The sequence below is a fragment of the Zonotrichia leucophrys genome, chromosome 1A, assembly GCF_028769735.1.
Source record: "Zonotrichia leucophrys gambelii isolate GWCS_2022_RI chromosome 1A, RI_Zleu_2.0, whole genome shotgun sequence".
Taxonomy (NCBI): Eukaryota; Metazoa; Chordata; class Aves; order Passeriformes; family Passerellidae; genus Zonotrichia; species Zonotrichia leucophrys.
The window spans coordinates 4,715,261-4,732,534 of NC_088170.1; the positions used below are offsets into that span (position 1 = coordinate 4,715,261).

General features: G+C 42.5%; 1 protein-coding gene across 4 annotated transcripts in view; it reads right to left on the reverse strand.

Annotated features, from left to right (window-relative positions):
- Positions 1-17,274, reverse strand: part of CACNA1C (calcium voltage-gated channel subunit alpha1 C) — a 409,423-nt gene that overhangs the window by 86,608 nt on the left and 305,541 nt on the right. For all 4 annotated transcript variants that reach the window (XM_064735921.1, XM_064735904.1, XM_064735893.1 and 1 more), the window contains exons 13-19: positions 16,776-17,001; positions 10,609-10,816; positions 9,667-9,787; positions 7,750-7,864; positions 6,589-6,709; positions 6,392-6,461; positions 691-823 (exon numbers count right to left, since the gene is read on the reverse strand). In XM_064735921.1, coding sequence (XP_064591991.1) covers positions 691-823; positions 6,392-6,461; positions 6,589-6,709; positions 7,750-7,864; positions 9,667-9,787; positions 10,609-10,816; positions 16,776-17,001 — 994 coding nt within the window. The remainder of the gene's footprint in view (positions 1-690; positions 824-6,391; positions 6,462-6,588; positions 6,710-7,749; positions 7,865-9,666; positions 9,788-10,608; positions 10,817-16,775; positions 17,002-17,274) is intronic.

A 17,274-nucleotide genomic window follows, 5' to 3' on the forward strand; every position in this document is an offset into this window, starting at 1 on the left:
GTCCTTAGGTGAGACACTGGAATTTGTGGTGCTGCACAGAGCATTGGGCAATGAGCTCACTGCTGTGCCCTTGCAAAGATAAACTCACCTGGCTCCTAACAGCCCTCAACTCACAGGTCCTGCACATCTCCTTTGGAAAGGCAGGTGTGACAACATGAGGCTGCATTGCAGGAGCCCATGGGCGAAGTGTGAGAGGAGGACTGTGCTTCCTAAGCTCCTCTCAGAGCTATGGACTCTCCCACCCTCTCATTTCCTCTTTTTTGCTCATTCTTGATGTGCAGCAGTGAGCAGAGACACATGAGCTCCCTACTGGGAGTGGATTTTGGGCAGCCCTTAGGACAGGAAGCTGCTACCTTCCACTTGACTGATTGCATGATGGCTCTCCTGCAGCTTGGACCTGGATGTGTCAGGAAATTCCAATTACTGACTCGCCTCTGTGTCCCTTATTTCTGAAGCTTTCATGATTTATATCCTCAATCAGCCTTGTATGTGCCATGAGCTCCCACTGAGTATTTTCCCTACAGTTGTGGTTTCCATAGGGTTTTCTGCCTTAAAGAAGAGGTGGGTCAGAGAAGGCCTCAGACATGAGCTGCTGAGAGGAAGCTCTGCACCTCACCACTTTTGTGGCCCAGTGTGAAAGGGGTACCAGCCCTTCACCTCCTTCTTCTGGCTAACCAATCTCTCAAGTACCTGTTGTTAGGACTGAAGATGAAAAAAGCACTGGCATCAGGCATGGGCACAGCCTTTTCCTTGAGGTGCAGCTCAGACATCGGGCGAGGTCGAGGGCCGACAGGCATCTCAGGTTCCTCCTCATCTTCCTCTGCTGCAAGAAGCATTTTTGTCTTTTATTGCAAAACACAACCCATTCCAAAGTGCTGAGGCATTTGTCTCTGTCATAACTAGAGCTAAAAATCATTAAAATAGGATGCTGAAGCCTTGACTTTCCTTGCCCTTCCTTCCTTTGAGGCAGTGCCCTTTACCCAGTGCTCACCCTGGCAGACACTGGTCTCGTCTCTCTGTAAAACCATTAGTGCTGGTAAACCTACAACATCCTCACAACACTCTCCTCAGATGCCTCACAGTTCCTGCTGCAAAAAACAAACAGGTTTGTTTGCTATGGCTTTTCTAAGGTTTGTCTTCTAATGGCTCATTTGAATCTTTCTTGCTGAGGTCTAGATCCATTATTTGTTTTCTTATTTTCCATGGACACAGACAATTAAAAATTGCCTTCCTCTTGCAGAAAGCTTTTGCATTTGAGGACCACAGTTGTGCCTCTGGGAGAATATCTGGTTCCTAGAGCAAAATAGCAGCAGCCTTTCCTGAGGTGCTGTGTTGCCCAGGTCTCTGATCACTCCTGCTACTTGCTCCCACATCGTCTGCAGGATTAAACCTGCAGTTGAGGTTTTACTGCTTTAGATGAAAGCTAGATTACTTCTTATACCTTGTGATATTATCTTCCTGTAAAATGTCCTTCATGGAAACTTTTCATTTTACTTTGGCATTAATTTGCCACCAGTGTCAGATATGCACAAAGCACAGATTATTTACCACAGAGCCACAATCTGGCCTGTCACTCCCCCCTCTGCATTTCTGCTGCTGACTATTCCCAAAAGTGGCACTTAGACCTCATCCTTACTGAAGGGCATATTTTTTTCTTTTGACCATTCCTCCAGCTTATCAAGATTGTTTTTCTTCTATTTGTGAGCATCTCTATGGAGCTGCTGCTACAGCTGGAGCTGTGTCTGGATGAGCACATGTATGCCCCAGAACAAACAGTGAGCACATACACATTGACTTACACTGATCAGAAAGTCCTAAAATTGTCCCCTTTTATAATTTAGTGGGGGAGAAGGATAGAAAGATGGGAATGAGGCTGAGACTCTTGAACCTGTGTCATCTCCAGGCAGATCAGTGAGCATCTTCAAGATAGAAAAAGCAGAGATGAAGGGTAAGTGGTACCTGAAAGAGAAGCTTCTGCCTTTGAGGATTTCTTCTACTGGCTGAAGGCAGATGTTGTTTTGTAATTGACATGATAGGATTTTGCTGTTTTAAAGATCCCAATCCTCTCACTTAATCAGCAAGACAGGAAAAAATCTTTAAGAAAGGAGCCTGACATGTTAGAAACAACTGATTCATCTTCCAGGCAGTGCAAAGGAGGATACTCTAATTAAAAGGTTCATCTTGAGTCCATAAAGGGAGATAAGCTCCAGGAATGGTGTTCCTTTAGGGTGAGATACTGTACTTGATCTGCTTACAGGACACATCAGAAAGAACAGATGAATCAGCACAGATCCTGATCTAGATATCAGAGAGAGGAAAAAAGTGCCCTTTCTGAAGGCATGCCATTATTACATGTAAATAGGATTCTTTCTTTACACTTCCAGTACCAAGAGTTCAGCTCAAATTCACTTGATAGATCTTTGCATAAATGTTTGAGCTGGTACAGAGAGTTTGTACTTTTAAAGTCAGTCTATTTTTTAACAGCTCAATTTTATGTGTAATATACTTCATAATACTCTTTCTACAGGCTTTAATAGTTAAAGAAACATCTTTCAGAAGTACTTCTTTACACAGGACTTGTAAAAGAGGTGTTAAGGTTAATGTGCAGGTTTATGTAATATAACCATACCTTGCACGTGCACCTTTTATCTGCGGGCTTCAGAGGAGGCTGACAAAGAGTGAGGTAAGCAAATTCTTTTTCTTCTTGAACAGGCCAGAAAACCAATGCCTGGGACCATGTGGGATATTTGAAACTCATACTTAAGAAGAGTATTCTGGGTCCCTGCTCTGCGCCTTCAATGTGAGATCATTCTTCTTTTATTACTCAGAGGAATGCTTAAAATACACTTTTAAATGGGCATGGAGCAATGCCTCTGGAAAATAGACCTTCAGCAGAAGGATCAGCCCCATGAAGACCATAAAGAACATTGTTCCTCTCCTCTTTTTCTCCTGTCTGCCATACAGCAAGAAATATAGATTAATGACTCTGGGAACCAAATACTTCCAGACTAAAAAACACATTCAGTTCCTCAGGCATAGATAAAGAGCAATGTTCTACTTTTCACTTAGAGTCTAGGGCACAGAAGAAAGGAAACATTGAGGGCCAAATTCACAAAGAATAACGTGAATACAGCCTCATCCCAGGTCACTGCCCATGCTATCTACCTCCATATAGGAGCAGCACAGCTTCACATTTGTAGAAGCAAATGTCCTTTGGCTGTGGAGACAAGCACAAACAGGCTACAGGGCAGCATCAGTGAGAAATTTGATGATGTGGAGTTTTTTTTTTACTGTACAAAGACCAGAACTCTCCTATAAGGACATTACTTTGCTCCAAGCTCCCATGAATCATCCCAAGCTTTTACCTTCATCTGACGTTCCAAATTCTTTGTCTATTTCTGTACTAGACTGCAAGGCTAGCTCCCTGTCTTCCTGTAATAAACATATCATCATAATAATCCTCCTAGTGTACACAAATCTCTGGGAGAGCTAGTCTGTCCTTCCTAAAAAGAGACCAGGTGACCTGAGGAGCTGCAGCCACTCTGGGGCTGAGGGGCAGCACTGTGCAGCAAGCAAAGTCAGGAGAAGGTATTGAGAAAACTGATTTAAGGAGCAGAAACAAGTCAGAGAATGAGCAAGGCAGGTTAGGAAAGGACCTATGTGAGGAAAAATAAATGAGGTAACCAGTTCAAATGGTTTCTGAACATTGAATCTTCAGTCTTCACAAAGAATTGATAAACAATACAGGAAAAAGGCCTGTTTAGAAATGGCATTGATGCCATACAACGGCAAGTGAGTAAGATGGTGTCCCTTTGCATTTCTAATTGGAGACAGGAGAAAACCTGATAATCCATTCAAATTTTAGGTTGTGTTCAAAAGCATGCTAAAACAGGGACTGGCACTCTGAGGCAGGCATTTAAAGTGTTTTCACTTCATTTTCTGCACTCTAATCCTATGCACGGCAAAAAAAAAAAGAAAGTAGATGTAGTGTTTTGTTATATTTTTCATTTATAAGCTTATCTTTCTAAGCTATCTACAGAAAGTAAATAAACCATAATTCTATTAGCCGTAGACCTAAAATTGACATTCAGATGACTGTTGTTTCACTTGAAAAAAATATAATTTTCTGCAAATCCAAGCCAGCTGAGAAACAGAAACAAAACTGTATCAAGATGTTTTAATTTGTGCTTCTTACTAAAGACTCCCACAAACCCTGTAGCAACTGGGGATGTGTGTCCAGTAAGTGCCTGGGCCTAAAGAGGTGATGGAAAGATTAAATCCAGAGTGACCTTCCTCAGGCAGTGTTAAAATAGCATTGCACAAATTAGAACCACACTCTACTCCTGATAAATCTGCTATAAATATGGAAGAACACAAGTACAGCATATGTGAGGACTTCTTGTACTGAAAATCAAATACAATGAACAGTTTTCCATTTTTCTTGTCTGAAGCTCTTGTCCATCTACTCAAAATGAACTCTTGTGTTCTTTTTTACCCTATCAAATCAATCTATTGTCAGACATTTATTTATTAGGAATCATGGGATAGAAGAGAAAGTGTTTTATGGCCTATTATAGCCTGTTACATAATCACAGGAACACAGAAGCGAAAGGCAGGGAAGGATCACAAAAGGCCCTCTGGTTCATGCCTCTGCCAAGCCAGGTCCAATTAATTATTATATCTAAGCCTTTTCTGGGAGACATTTTCTGACCTGTCCTTAACAACATCCAGTGGTGCTGGGCTTCCACAACCATCTCTGGGAACTTTTACAGCCTCACCATTAGAAAATTGTCTGCTGGGAATCCTATAAAATCTGTTGCTTCATAATGGAGATAATTCTCCTCCTAATCTGTAGAAGGTTTTTAGGAATATGAAGACGCTTCCCCTGCCTTTCCTAAGTCAAATGAGCAAATTTTATCCAATCTTAGTTCTTGCTACCTACTAGCATTGTTTTCACCATTCTCTTCTATTCAGCCCCACTTCTCTTAACCCCAAAAGAGATATGATATTCCAGATTGCAAAGCTCTTATCAATGTTGAACACAATAAAACAATTGCTTTGCTCTGAATAGCTTCCCTTGACCAGTTCAAACAAACCCGTAACTGGACAAAAGTCTCATTCTCTGTGTTATAAATCTCACTACTTGCTTTTCAAAGACAGCAAACTGTTGCTGACATCTGTTGAGCTTGTGGTCATAAGATTCAGATCCTTTTCTCAAGGACTGTTACCTAACTAGCTGTCACCTAAGATCCTTTCTTTGTGAATTGTTTATTCCTGTCTATGCGTAGAGCCTGGCACTTTCAATTTTATTTAGACCATTTATCCAGGACCTCAGGAGCTCTTTGAATTCTAATGCTGCCCTCCAGCACACTCCTTGTCCTTCCTAGCTTCATGTCATCTGCAAATGTAATAAGCATATTGCCTCTTCCATCATTCAGGTCATTAACAATGAACTGAGCTGAACTCCAGACAGGCTTTTGGGTTGTACAAACTCACTTGGGCTATCACTACCCTCCCCATAAAGGGCCTGATCATTTCTCTCACCATCATCTAGACCAGATTTTTCTAGTCAGTTTATGAGAACACTGTAAGAGATGGTCAGAAGCCTTAGCAAAGTTAAAGAATATTACATCTAGTTATTTTCTCCTGTCTACAGGTGTTTTCAGAATAAAACACTTCAGCTTCTTTCAGAAGAAAATAAGGGTGGCTTGACGTGATTTGCTCTTGGCAAATTGTCACGACTGCTTATCATCTCCTTATCTTATGGTCATATAGTTCAATCCTTTGTTCCAGCACTTTTCCAAGACTGGAAGTTGAACTGACTAGCTCCAATCCCACCCCCCATTCGGGGTCTCTTGAACACTGCTTAAAGTTCTGAGATTTCTTCAACCAATCTTTCAAGTATCTGAGAATGAAGTTAATTAGGCCCACCTGACTTGAAAACCAGCCTAACTAATGCGAGAGCTTGTTTCTTGCATTTCTAGGCTGAGATCTTATGCCTTTAGAGTTATGCTGTGCCACATTGTGCTTCTAGATTAGAAAACAGTGCAAAAAGGCATTCAGCACTTTCCCTTTAATGACTTTCTGTTGTGAGACACCCCTGACCACTGAGTGCTGATAAAGCCCATTTTCAAACAGGTTTTTATATGATTTGATTCTCTGTAAAGCTCTGTATTTTCCAATAAAGAGCTTTACAGGGAACCAAATCAAATATGGTTGATCAGGATAGGGACTTCAAAGGGCCAAACCACACCTGTGCAAAGACATGCAAGGACACCATTCTGTCCCATCATGAAAGCATTTCCAGCAGACCTGCTACCACAGTTTGGCTTTGTGTACATTAGCAACTGGAGCTTTGTTGAGTGAGGGGTACAAGGAAGGAGATGTGTACCTGGTGCTTCTGTTGTGGGATAAGGGCTCTTTTCTTCATTTTCATTGGGCTGATAATCATCCACGTTGATCTGACAGAAATGGAAGGAGAAGCATCAAAGCCTTTATCAGACAAGGCAGACAGTTTTCATTCCCTTAGAAACCCAAGCTGCTCATGCCATCACTGCACAGAGAGTGCTGGCTGCCAGCAGACCTTACCTTGGTAGCAGGTGGGGACTCTCCATCAGCAGTGATCGATTTCAGCTCAATTTTCTCCTCCTTTGTCTCTTCCTCCACAGCTGTTTTTTCCATCTCCTGTTTCTTTTCAGGACTAGCAGTCCTAGCAATTTTACAAGATAAAAACCAAAGAGTTACAAAGGTGGAAAACTGCTTCCCTTTCAGGAACTTCATGTAGTACAGCACACACCATGAGAACAATCAGGTGGCTGGCATCTCCCTTCTGAGTTCAGCTTCCATACCAGTGGCTGCACCTTGTCCTCATCTGCAGGCAAAGGCAGAGGCTCTGATCTAATTTTATATAGGGCCTTTTATTTTTTATCTTTCTCAATGGCATGTGTTTGTGAAAATGCATATTTTAGGTCTGTCAGCTGAGATCCCTTTGCTCACCCAATGACAAAGTCATGGACCATTTTCAACCCATATCTTGTGAGCTTCCAATTGGATTTTCTACAAAAGTTTTGCCCCTCACTGCACCCCTAGAGAGAGGGAAATTGCTGAGCTGCATGCAGGATGAAGCAGAAAGAGCTGCACAGAAGATCCCCTCCAAGCAGCCTGGAAGACAGTGAATAGGAAAAACCAGGAAGGAGAGGCTTCCCTGCTGTTGGCAGCTGGGAATGACAGAGCAGCTCCTCATCCAGCTTGTGCCCCTTAAGTGTCTGCAGAAACACTAAAAGAACTGGCAAGGGAAGAACAGCATGTGGCACCAAAAGAAAAAGAAGCTGCTAAATCTCATGGTGGGAATGACAGAAAATGTGCCTCGTGGCCCAAAGCAATCAGAGGATAGTAGGGAGATTCAAATGGGGTTGACACCCATACTCATTCTCTGCTGGTGCTCTGAAAGCTCATCAGTAATCCAGACTTCCTTTCCTCTGCTCACACCACTGCAAATGGGGGGACTCCTAGCTCACACTTTCCTGTCTTACAGGTGGAGTTCCTTTGCATAAAAATTTATAAATATATATATATATATATATATAATCCAAATACAACTACATTAATCACATATGTAATCTATACACATAAAGATAATTACATATATTACATATACACACATGTATGTATAGGCATCATATTAATGTATATCCATGCTGTGTGTAATTACAGGAATGTGTGCAGATAGGTATATGCAAATGGTTTTACCTAGCTAGCTTTTTCCTTTCTTTTTCCTCTTCCTCCTCTTTCTGTGCAGATGTTAAACTCTCAGCATCAGCAAGGTTGTCCACAGCAATGGCCAAAAATACATTCAGCAGGATATCTGTTTGTGTGCTACTTAAAGAAAACAGGCTTTGAAAACTGCAGAAAAAGATTATACCAAAGGTTTCTTAATTGAAAATTTTTAGCAACCTGTCATCAGATCTCTTGGATTTTCCAAACTTCCATTTCACACAACTGCATATCCATCATGCACAAACCTACACCTTCCTTTGACACAGATAACACACTTTGTGGGTTTTCAACATTTCACAACAGAGTGGCTGATGTAAAACAGCAGATTTACAAATTTACATTTTAGTTTCCAGTTTCCCAAGAGGGTCTCCCTTTGTCTCCCACTGAAGATAAGAGGAGTGTGGAAAGCTTTTTTGCGTCTTTGGACAGTTTAGGTTGCACGAGTGGATTTTATGGACAGCAAGCATGGGACTCTGGTGAGCATTTCTGAGGTTAATTTAGTCTGGACAGTGAAGGTTTAAGCTGACAACTCTGCCATCTCCTAACAGAGAATCCATGCATGGCCACTCATACCCATGTAGCTGCAGGGCAAGGAATCACAACTGTTTTCTTGTCTTACCAGCCAGTGTTCAGGTCTCGTTACAAATCTGACCAGAAGGTTGTTTTATGCATTTCTTGAGTGTAGGTCTTATTGTACCATGATAACTTTTAAGCAAACCCTGGTTCAAGGCTAAGTCTGGAAACACAGACATCCCCCCATCCCTGGGCTCCAAGGTCTAAATGCTCCAAAGTCAGCCAGCACTGTAGAGTTGGCTCACATTTTCACAAGGAGATCCAAGTTGTAGCTTTTTTTTTAAGCTGTCAGCCAGATTGCCTACCTTGACCTTCAGATAAGTGGAATTGCACCACCTCACTTTGAAGTGAGGGCATGCAGGTCAACCAAAATGTCACATAACAGGGTTTGAGAGATGTGAATTATGGGCAAAGGCCAGAAGAGCTGGGCTGAGTCTATAAGGTGGCTTTATAGAAGCATCAGTATAAAAGGAAATGTCACCTCTGACACAGGAGGGCCATTTATTAGGGAAGCAGCAACTACACATGGACAAATTTGGAGCAAACTGAGATAGGGAACAGAAAGGCAGCTCTATGTTACATGCAAATTCCAGTGAAGAGACACTCACAGCACAATCCTGCAATGTGCTTTGTGCCTCCTGGGGTGAGTACAGTGCCCTCACTTCACCTTAAACCAGACAGAACCAAAGTTATTCAAGACCAGCACAGGCTGGAAGATAACAGAGCACATTTTCTGTTTGAAGAACACACAGATTGCAGGGACTGAAATGGAACACAGGTCCTGTTAGTTTATACATGAATTAATACATGATCTCACATAAATCAATTATGTCAAACATATGTTACTCCTACTACAGCATTTGTATATAGCATATTGCAGATTATACATATTTTTATTCCACATAAGGTTTGGATAGAAGCACATGGAATATATTACTAAAAAAGCCATTAAAGTAAAAAAAAAATGCAGTAAGTACAGTAGGAACACCCAGAAATTAGTTTGTGGAGAAGGCAGGAAAAACAAACCTATGAGTGAACTAAGGGGAATGAAAAATAAAAACACTAAACATGTAAAGATACTAAATAAAATCTAGCATGTGCAACTGGCATTTAGCTGGCTCTTACAATTGTTTATATGCCTTAGCACTAGCTGAAACAAAATGAACTTTTTAAACTTTTGGCAGTGCAACGCTAAAATTCAGACCTAGGGAAAGGGCAAAAACATGACGTGTGAAATTCACTACTTTGTGACATAACAAAGTAAACAGTGGTTTTAATTCATCCCCTCTTGCAGAAAAGAGTAGCATCAAAGGATACAGTTTCCACAGATGAAGAGGATGATGAAGTAAATACAGACCAACATTCCTGGAAAAGAGGGGCCGCCATAAGCCATGATCCCATCATACATCACCGAATTCCAGTCCTCCCCAGTCAGGATCTAAATGACACATTCCCACCAATAAGGGATACAGTGTTAGACCACACAGAGAATTTGAACACCCCATTAACACAAAGATACCCACTGTCCTAGAGAACACCCCCTCCCCCAGCCTGGAGCTGATGGAGACTCCGGCAGTGTCCATCTAGAACATTAAAAAAACAAAACCAAAAAACAAACCACAGAACAAAGAAAATGCAAAGAAGGCCCGTGCTCAAAATGTGAAAAAGCCCCAAAGAGCGTATTCTTGAAGATGATGGCTGAAGGCAATGGCTCTCCTAGAAAAATCCACTCAAGTCCCCCCACGGTTCCAAGCATTTCCCTCCCATGCCTGTTGTTTCAGACAGGCTGCACAGCCTATGACACTGCCCTCAGCACAGCACTCCAGGCCATTTCTCCTCACATCTCAGTGAAATCGTGATCCTGATGCTCTTGGTGGGTCTCTCCCAAAGCTGCAGAGGGCTTAAAGGCCATGGGATCACTGCTAAACAAGTATTTATAGGGATTACTGTGAACAGGTATTTGTTCCCCAGAGCAGGCAGGACAGCAGCAGGGCTGGGCTTTGGCAGCAAGTGCTGCCCTGGGACATGGCAATGGCTCTTCTCTTGTCCTGCCCTGTAAAGACCCCTTTGTCTGTGGCCTTGCAACACACAGGGGTTTCATCTTTGGTTCCCACTTTGGGAGGGAATACCCTGTGCTGGCACCCTGCTCCTGGAGCTCTCAGGGTCCAGCCCCACCCTGGGGACTGTCAGGCTGCACAACCTGTCTTGCCCCATAAAAACCCAAAATATTGGCCCCACAAGGACCACTTGTGCCCTTACCTGAAACACAGTCAGGAGGGACTGAGGGAAGTTGTCAAATGTACTCCTCCTGGTCTGCATCTCATCAAAGTTAAACTTGCCCCCAAAGAGCTGCATCCCCAGGAGGGAAAAGATGATGATGAAGAGGAAGAGAAGCAGCAACAGGGAGGCAATGGAGCGGACTGAATTCAGGAGTGAAGCCACAAGATTACTCAGGGAGTTCCAATATCTGGGAGAGAAAATAGAAGCAGTTAAAATTCCTTCAGTTCCAGACAGGTGCTCATGGACTGCACAGGATATTGGTTCAGGCTGCCTTCTGTGTAAAGCAGGCATTTCCCAACACCCTGTTAAGCAGTGAATCATTGATGTGCCTCCCTGAGATAACGAGACCTACTGCAGCTAATGAGTAATTTTACTACCACACGTGTACACACACAATTCCCTCCACCCCCCCTCCACACACACACCCAGAAGATTATTACAGCACTCTCCATCTAAGGCTCTGCACATCTTCCATCAATATACAGTGATTAGTTCTTGCTGCTTCAGTGAGTTACATTCTAACCAACCTCATTACAGCACTCACAGATGTTGTGGCAGCCAGAATACCTCACTCCAGAGAATGGCCTGTAATAACTAGCAAGAACAGATGGGGAAACTGTTTGGATGCAAATACAAACTTGCCCAAAATTTGGAGTGTGTGAGTGTGTGCTTGGGCTCACTCACAGAGGGGTTGCTGAGCTCTCTGGGTTTGGGAGGAATGAGAAAGATATCAATGCTCCTTTTACAAGGACCCTAAAGCAAACTCCAGATCTACATTTATTTGGAAGAGCACAACATCACTTGGTTTTTTGTTTTTTTTTTTTTTTTTACTCCTTCAAAAAGGCTGCAGAACATATTCAAATGGCTTCATTCAAGAGACAGGATGGTTTAGACATTTTCTCCCAGTGTATTCAGGCTTGTGCCCAGTTCAGACTCATGTATTATGCAGGGAGAGGATCTTCTTGCCCTTGTGGTTCCACTTTAGGGTTCAGAGAGATGCCGGCAGCATGTTTGCTGCAGCATGTAAGTTTGCATTCTTTGTCAGCCTGCAGAGTAGTCACCAGCTGGAAAGAGGCTTTAGAAAAAAATTTCAAAGAATTCACCGCATCATCCATGAAGCAACTTCCACTTTGGTCTTGCATCTGCTCAGTCACTCCTAATCTACTGCTTGGTAGAGCACTGGTCTTGGTACACCAGCTGGTCATGAGCTCTTCTCTTTTGTGCTTTGAGGCTTGCTGAGCTTTCAGACTGGGCTGAGGATTCACTGTCATTCTCCCATCACCTCATTTTGATGCACATTATTAGCAAAGCCTCAACAGCTTTCACAGGTCAGCAAGCCAGCAATGTTTGCCTGTGCTCTTCCTTCTGCCTGGCCTGCCACCCTGCTTTGAGAGTCCTCCAAGGCCCTCTAATCCCTTGTCCCAAGGTCCACAACTTTGAACATTTCTTTAACCAGAGGACTCTGCTTAACCATACTTTCCCTGAAGACAAAAGTTCCAGGTAAAAAGGATGGCAGACCGATGCTCTGGCTCCTCTGTGGAAGCCTTATCCTTCAACTCATCATTTTTTCCTGAAGGTAGTATCCTCATTAGAGACAAGGGCTCTTAAAATCCTAGTTAAATTAATATTTTTAAAATATTGATCTAAAAAGAATGCTTTTCTTGTCCTGAGGAAGGCAGGACTGCCTGACAGCCCAATCACTTCGGCAAGATTAGCAATCTGATCTGCAGACGGACACAACGGTGTCCTCTCAAGTTCAGCAGCAGGTTCATCTCCAAGGACTGAGCTTCAAAGAGAGCTGTGATGTTTTCCCTCCAGCCCAGCTTCAGCACTTCAGAGAAAACTAGGATGCTTTAAAGTTTAACTGCAATTAAAGAGATGAGCAATGAAAAACTACAGAGCAAAGGTAAGGGCATGGAAGCTGTGGGCTCAGCGCCACCAAATATCCACACGGAATGTGCAATGTAACAGCTCCCTGTGTTTGCAGTTATGCTCACAGCTCACATACTTTCACACTTTGGAAAGAAGGGAAAGTGACACAGGAGAAGGGAAAAATTCAGTCTGATGAAAGTCAAATGAATTCAGCATTCTTAAAGCAGAGGTTGATGGGCTCCAGAATATCTCCAAGCTCCCCAATGTCAGCCAGGACACACATTTTCTAGGTCTTTCTAGCAGCTCCCTTAAGAAGCAGTAAAGTTGTTACAAATCTGAACAGTCCCAGTGACTCAGTTTAAGCTTAAAGGCCTTGCTATCTCAGCTCACAACCCTGCAGACTTCTCTCAGCTCTGCATTTCCTACAAATGGCTGAATACCTGGCATTCAGAATCTTATATAAGAATCAAGCTTCAAGCAATTAACTGAGATGGCCTGGTGGTAAGATGAGTGCTGTTTTATCTGTGTGCTAGTGCTAGCTAGACCTACAGTACCACTAGAAAAGTAAAGAAACCAGTTAGGGAAAAAAAAAAAGGAGAAATAGGAGAGGATAAGAAATGCTTGACTGATTAGGATGTGAAAATAACAATGGTCTTATCTCAGGGTCCTAGAAGCCTGACCTGAGGGTAACATCTGTCCCATTTGGTGGCTGCAGGACTAACATGAACTCCCTCAAAGCGAGATCTGGGATTACTCAGTGACACATGAGGGTTTCATGTCAGCAATGGCTGAAGCCCAGACAAAAAAGGGTCTCACTCAAAGAAGAGTTCATCTCCTTTGGTTATCACCTTACCACAAAGGAAAAATCAACACTAGATGCTGGATGGAATAGGAGGGTTTGGACCAGGCATGTTTTAGTGGGAAGTATGAGAGAAAGCAGTGCTGCAGCCTCAGATTTATGGGGAAATGGATGTGCCTCTGACAGCCCCCACTGCAGATCCTGGGCCCTTGAGGGTGCCACGAATGAGGATCTGCAAAGCCCCAGGTGAGCAGGACCTGACTGTGATCCCTGTTCAAAGTGGAGCAATGATGCAGAGAAGTCAAGGGGTTTGTTCAACACCTCACACAACAATCAATTGCAGAAGTGGATTAGAACTTGACCTGTTCTGTGCTCTCCCCTCTCTCCATTGCCTTCCCCTACAGCTTTAGGATCACATCTCTGGCAACCACAGATGCAGGGTTTAAAGCAACAGCTGGCAGACTCATTATTGGGAAGCTTCCCACCCTGTTCATCCCATATAAAACCACTTTGACAGTCATTTTTGACAGAAAGTATAAAAAATAGGGCACCCTGTCTCTCCTCCCTACAATTAACAGTGACTTACCTAGTGGCAGGATTAGGTATAAAGCATCAAATTTCTGTATGCTGTCACAATTATATGATTTTTTAAATACAAAGGGGTATAATACATATAAAGCAGTAAAGGATTATTTACAATGAGAAAATAATCTGTCTTCTCACAGCAAAGTGAGATGTTCTGCACAGCACTTTAAAAATTAGGGAGAATAAAACAGATTACATTGTCTGTTTGTCTAATGTATTTATAATTTTGGAAGAAATGTTTGGTCTTGAAATTCTAAATGGTGTTTCTAAAATGGTGCATTGCTCATCTGATGGCATCTTTATTTGTTTCTATTCTATTATGGAGCTATTTTTGTGTTTCTTGTAGAATTGTATCATCTTTATGACCCAGAATTTGTTTGTGCATGGTGTTTATAATGGAAAATCTATCCAAATATATAAAGAATAGTCTACCTTTTGATATATTCTGACTAGAGTAATTTTCCTGCTTTGTACCTTTTTAATATCCTAGATGATCACTATTCTCACTTCCAGTGTATGTCCTCCTATGGTCATCAGTATATGTTTGATATAAAACAATTCTACAAAATTATTCTATAAAATAAATGTTTGATATAAAACAATTCTATAAAATAATTCTATAATTGTTGTTTGATATAAAACAATAATAATTATATATAATTGTTTGATATAAACCAAATAATTCTATAATTCCTCCTGCCCCTCCCAGCTTTCCAGTGTTGTATCTTTCTGAATTATCATGGCACTCAGGTGGGGTATTCCACCAGTGCTGATAATGTCATTAATAAATCCTCATTGTATTTAGAGCTGAGTGAACAATAGAAAAATGTGTAATTTACTAGAGAAGGTAAAACTTTGGCTTTAATGCCAAAGTATTCTGTCCTTTGCAAGGCATGAGTGAGCCTAAAATACTGCCTTGGAGGCTTATGGTAGGGCCTTCCACATGAGGGTGAACTTCACCCACAGAGTGAAGAGTTATGAAGAAAATTATGAATAATTACAAAACATATAAATTTGAAGCTACTGCAGCCTACTTGTCAATCTTTTAGGAAGAGGAAAGAAAGAAAGAAAAATTTGATTAATACATTATGCATCATGAGCTCTTCCTTAGCTCTGTGCTTTGCACACAGACCCATGCACAAATTGCAGGAGACATATTCCAGGTAACACTTTTTCCAGGCAAAATTGTATTTTAATTGTGCTGCAGAGTGAAGGCAAATGTAACCAGTCCTACTGCTGATTGGCTCCATCATCACATTTCTGCCAGAAGCTTTAGGAATATATGAGTACTCCACCAGCTCAGGCTTTCTAAAGTTTTAATGATATTCTCTCAGTGTTTGCCTTTCTATTAGAGAATTCTCTTAGCTAGCTTATATAGGATTGGAGACACGTCTTGAAAAAACAATGACCTCTCCAGGATGCTATGTTGAAGCTCATGCTTTTATAGCTGTTGGTATGTTGCCCTGGGTGTATCTGATTACCCAGTGCCTGAAACAGCTACTGCTTTCCTCAGAAACCAGGCCTGGGGCTTGGGAATGGATGGATCCAGGAAAAACAATCCCCAGACCAGAGATCCCCACTATTTCTTTCTTGCTGGAAACTCTTGTTTCCCCTCTCTGGGAGGGAACGTTCCCCTCTGGAAGGTTTTCCCCTCTTCTATGATCACACATCCAAACACTCTTTTTGGAGCAGTTGTAGGCTTGCTTTGGCCTCTCTCTCTGAGACTGTGAACCAATTTTCTGTCTCTGCCATCTGACCCTGAGATCCATCCATCCTGCCAGAGATCTGAGGCTCAGAAGCTTTAAGGACAAATCTTGCATAATGCACAAGTCCAAGTCTGTTGTTTTTCTTTTTTTTTTCCTGCCTCTCAGCTCAGCCATCTTGATGATCTTCCAGTTTTGGACTTGTTTTTCTCATGTGCTGTGTTTTCTATCTCAAATTTGTCAGAAATTTCCTCTGGTTGGGTGGGGGGTGGGGGGGAGTTACAGGAATTGTAGGGACACTTTGATGGCTGAGCAGGCAGAAAAAGAACTCTTTCACCACCTCAGTCAAGCTTTTTGTAAGGTGCTGGCTGGTGCCCACATGGGAAAAGGCAGACCTTGTGCTACTTGGGGCAAGGGCTTGGATGGATTTGTTGCAAGAGCTCTGGGTAAATTTGGAGCTGATTTCTCCTACAAACTCCCCTCAGGCTGAAAAAGCCCTGCCAAACCAAGCTGGTGTTTTGGAGGTACCTGGCTCAGCAGCAGTGCCTTTTAATAGATATCACTGTGCCTTTACACAGAGGGAGAGGGGAAAGAATGAAAAGGGAAAAGAGGAGATATTGGAAGCTGGAAAAAGTCTGGTTTCTTCATAAAGTTGCTGCTTTGTGATGGACTCCTTGGAAAGGGAATAGCTGGCAACATCCTTGGCCTAGAGCTGCTGGTATTGACACAGTCTCCCACTCGGGTCACTGTTGAGTCTGCTGGAGCTGGCATAGGCTCCTCAGTCAAATGCTGTTTTGGCTGGAAGCCTTTCAGGCTCCTCTCTGTCATCAAAAAGCGTCAGAGGAGGTCACAAGGCTATCTGCTGTTTTGGTTTTCTTGTTCTTTTGCAGAGAATTGTAAGAGCCTGAGCTCAGTTCACACTATCCCAGATTTCAGTTTAACACTTTATGTGGTGTCAGGTGTTTCCAGCTGTCTGTGCCAGACCCCTCATCCATCATGTCTGGGATAGATGTCCAGTCTGTACAGCCCTCCCCACCCTGTTACAGACTTCAGAAGATGAGGACTGTTAATCCAGCACTCACACTACCTAAGTAGTGGCAGAAAAAGTGAAAATAAACAGGAATGTGAGTGACTTGTTGTGCATCAAGCAGCAGCCCTCCTCCAGCCCCAAAACAGCAAAAAATTACCTTGTGATTTTAAATATTCTGAGGAGTCTCACACATCTCAAGACCGAAATGCCCAGGGGTGACATGATCTTTGTCTCCACCAGGATGGTTTCCAGGATGCCTCCACACACGATGAAACAGTCAAAGCGGTTGAAGAGGGACACAAAGTAGGCCTGGAGGCCAAGGCTGTACATCTTCAGCAGCATCTCTGCCGTGAAAAGAGCTAGCAGCACCTTATTGGCAGTGTCTCATGGAAAGCAAAAAGAAACAGATTAAAGAAACTTAGTCAAGAGATCATCACAATTAATCATTGGGCCTTGCTTCTAAGAAAGCATTTTAAGGATCAGCCTTAAAAGTTAACTTTGTATAGCTTGGGTCAAAGAATGGGTGCAAAGAAAAGCGTGGGCATCTCATTCACAGAAATGTTTTAGCAAGAGGGTTGCAGCAGTTCTCATGTGCTGCACATACAGCTGCAATGTATTACACAACCTCCAGTGGCAGGGACACGCCTTCCCTGCAC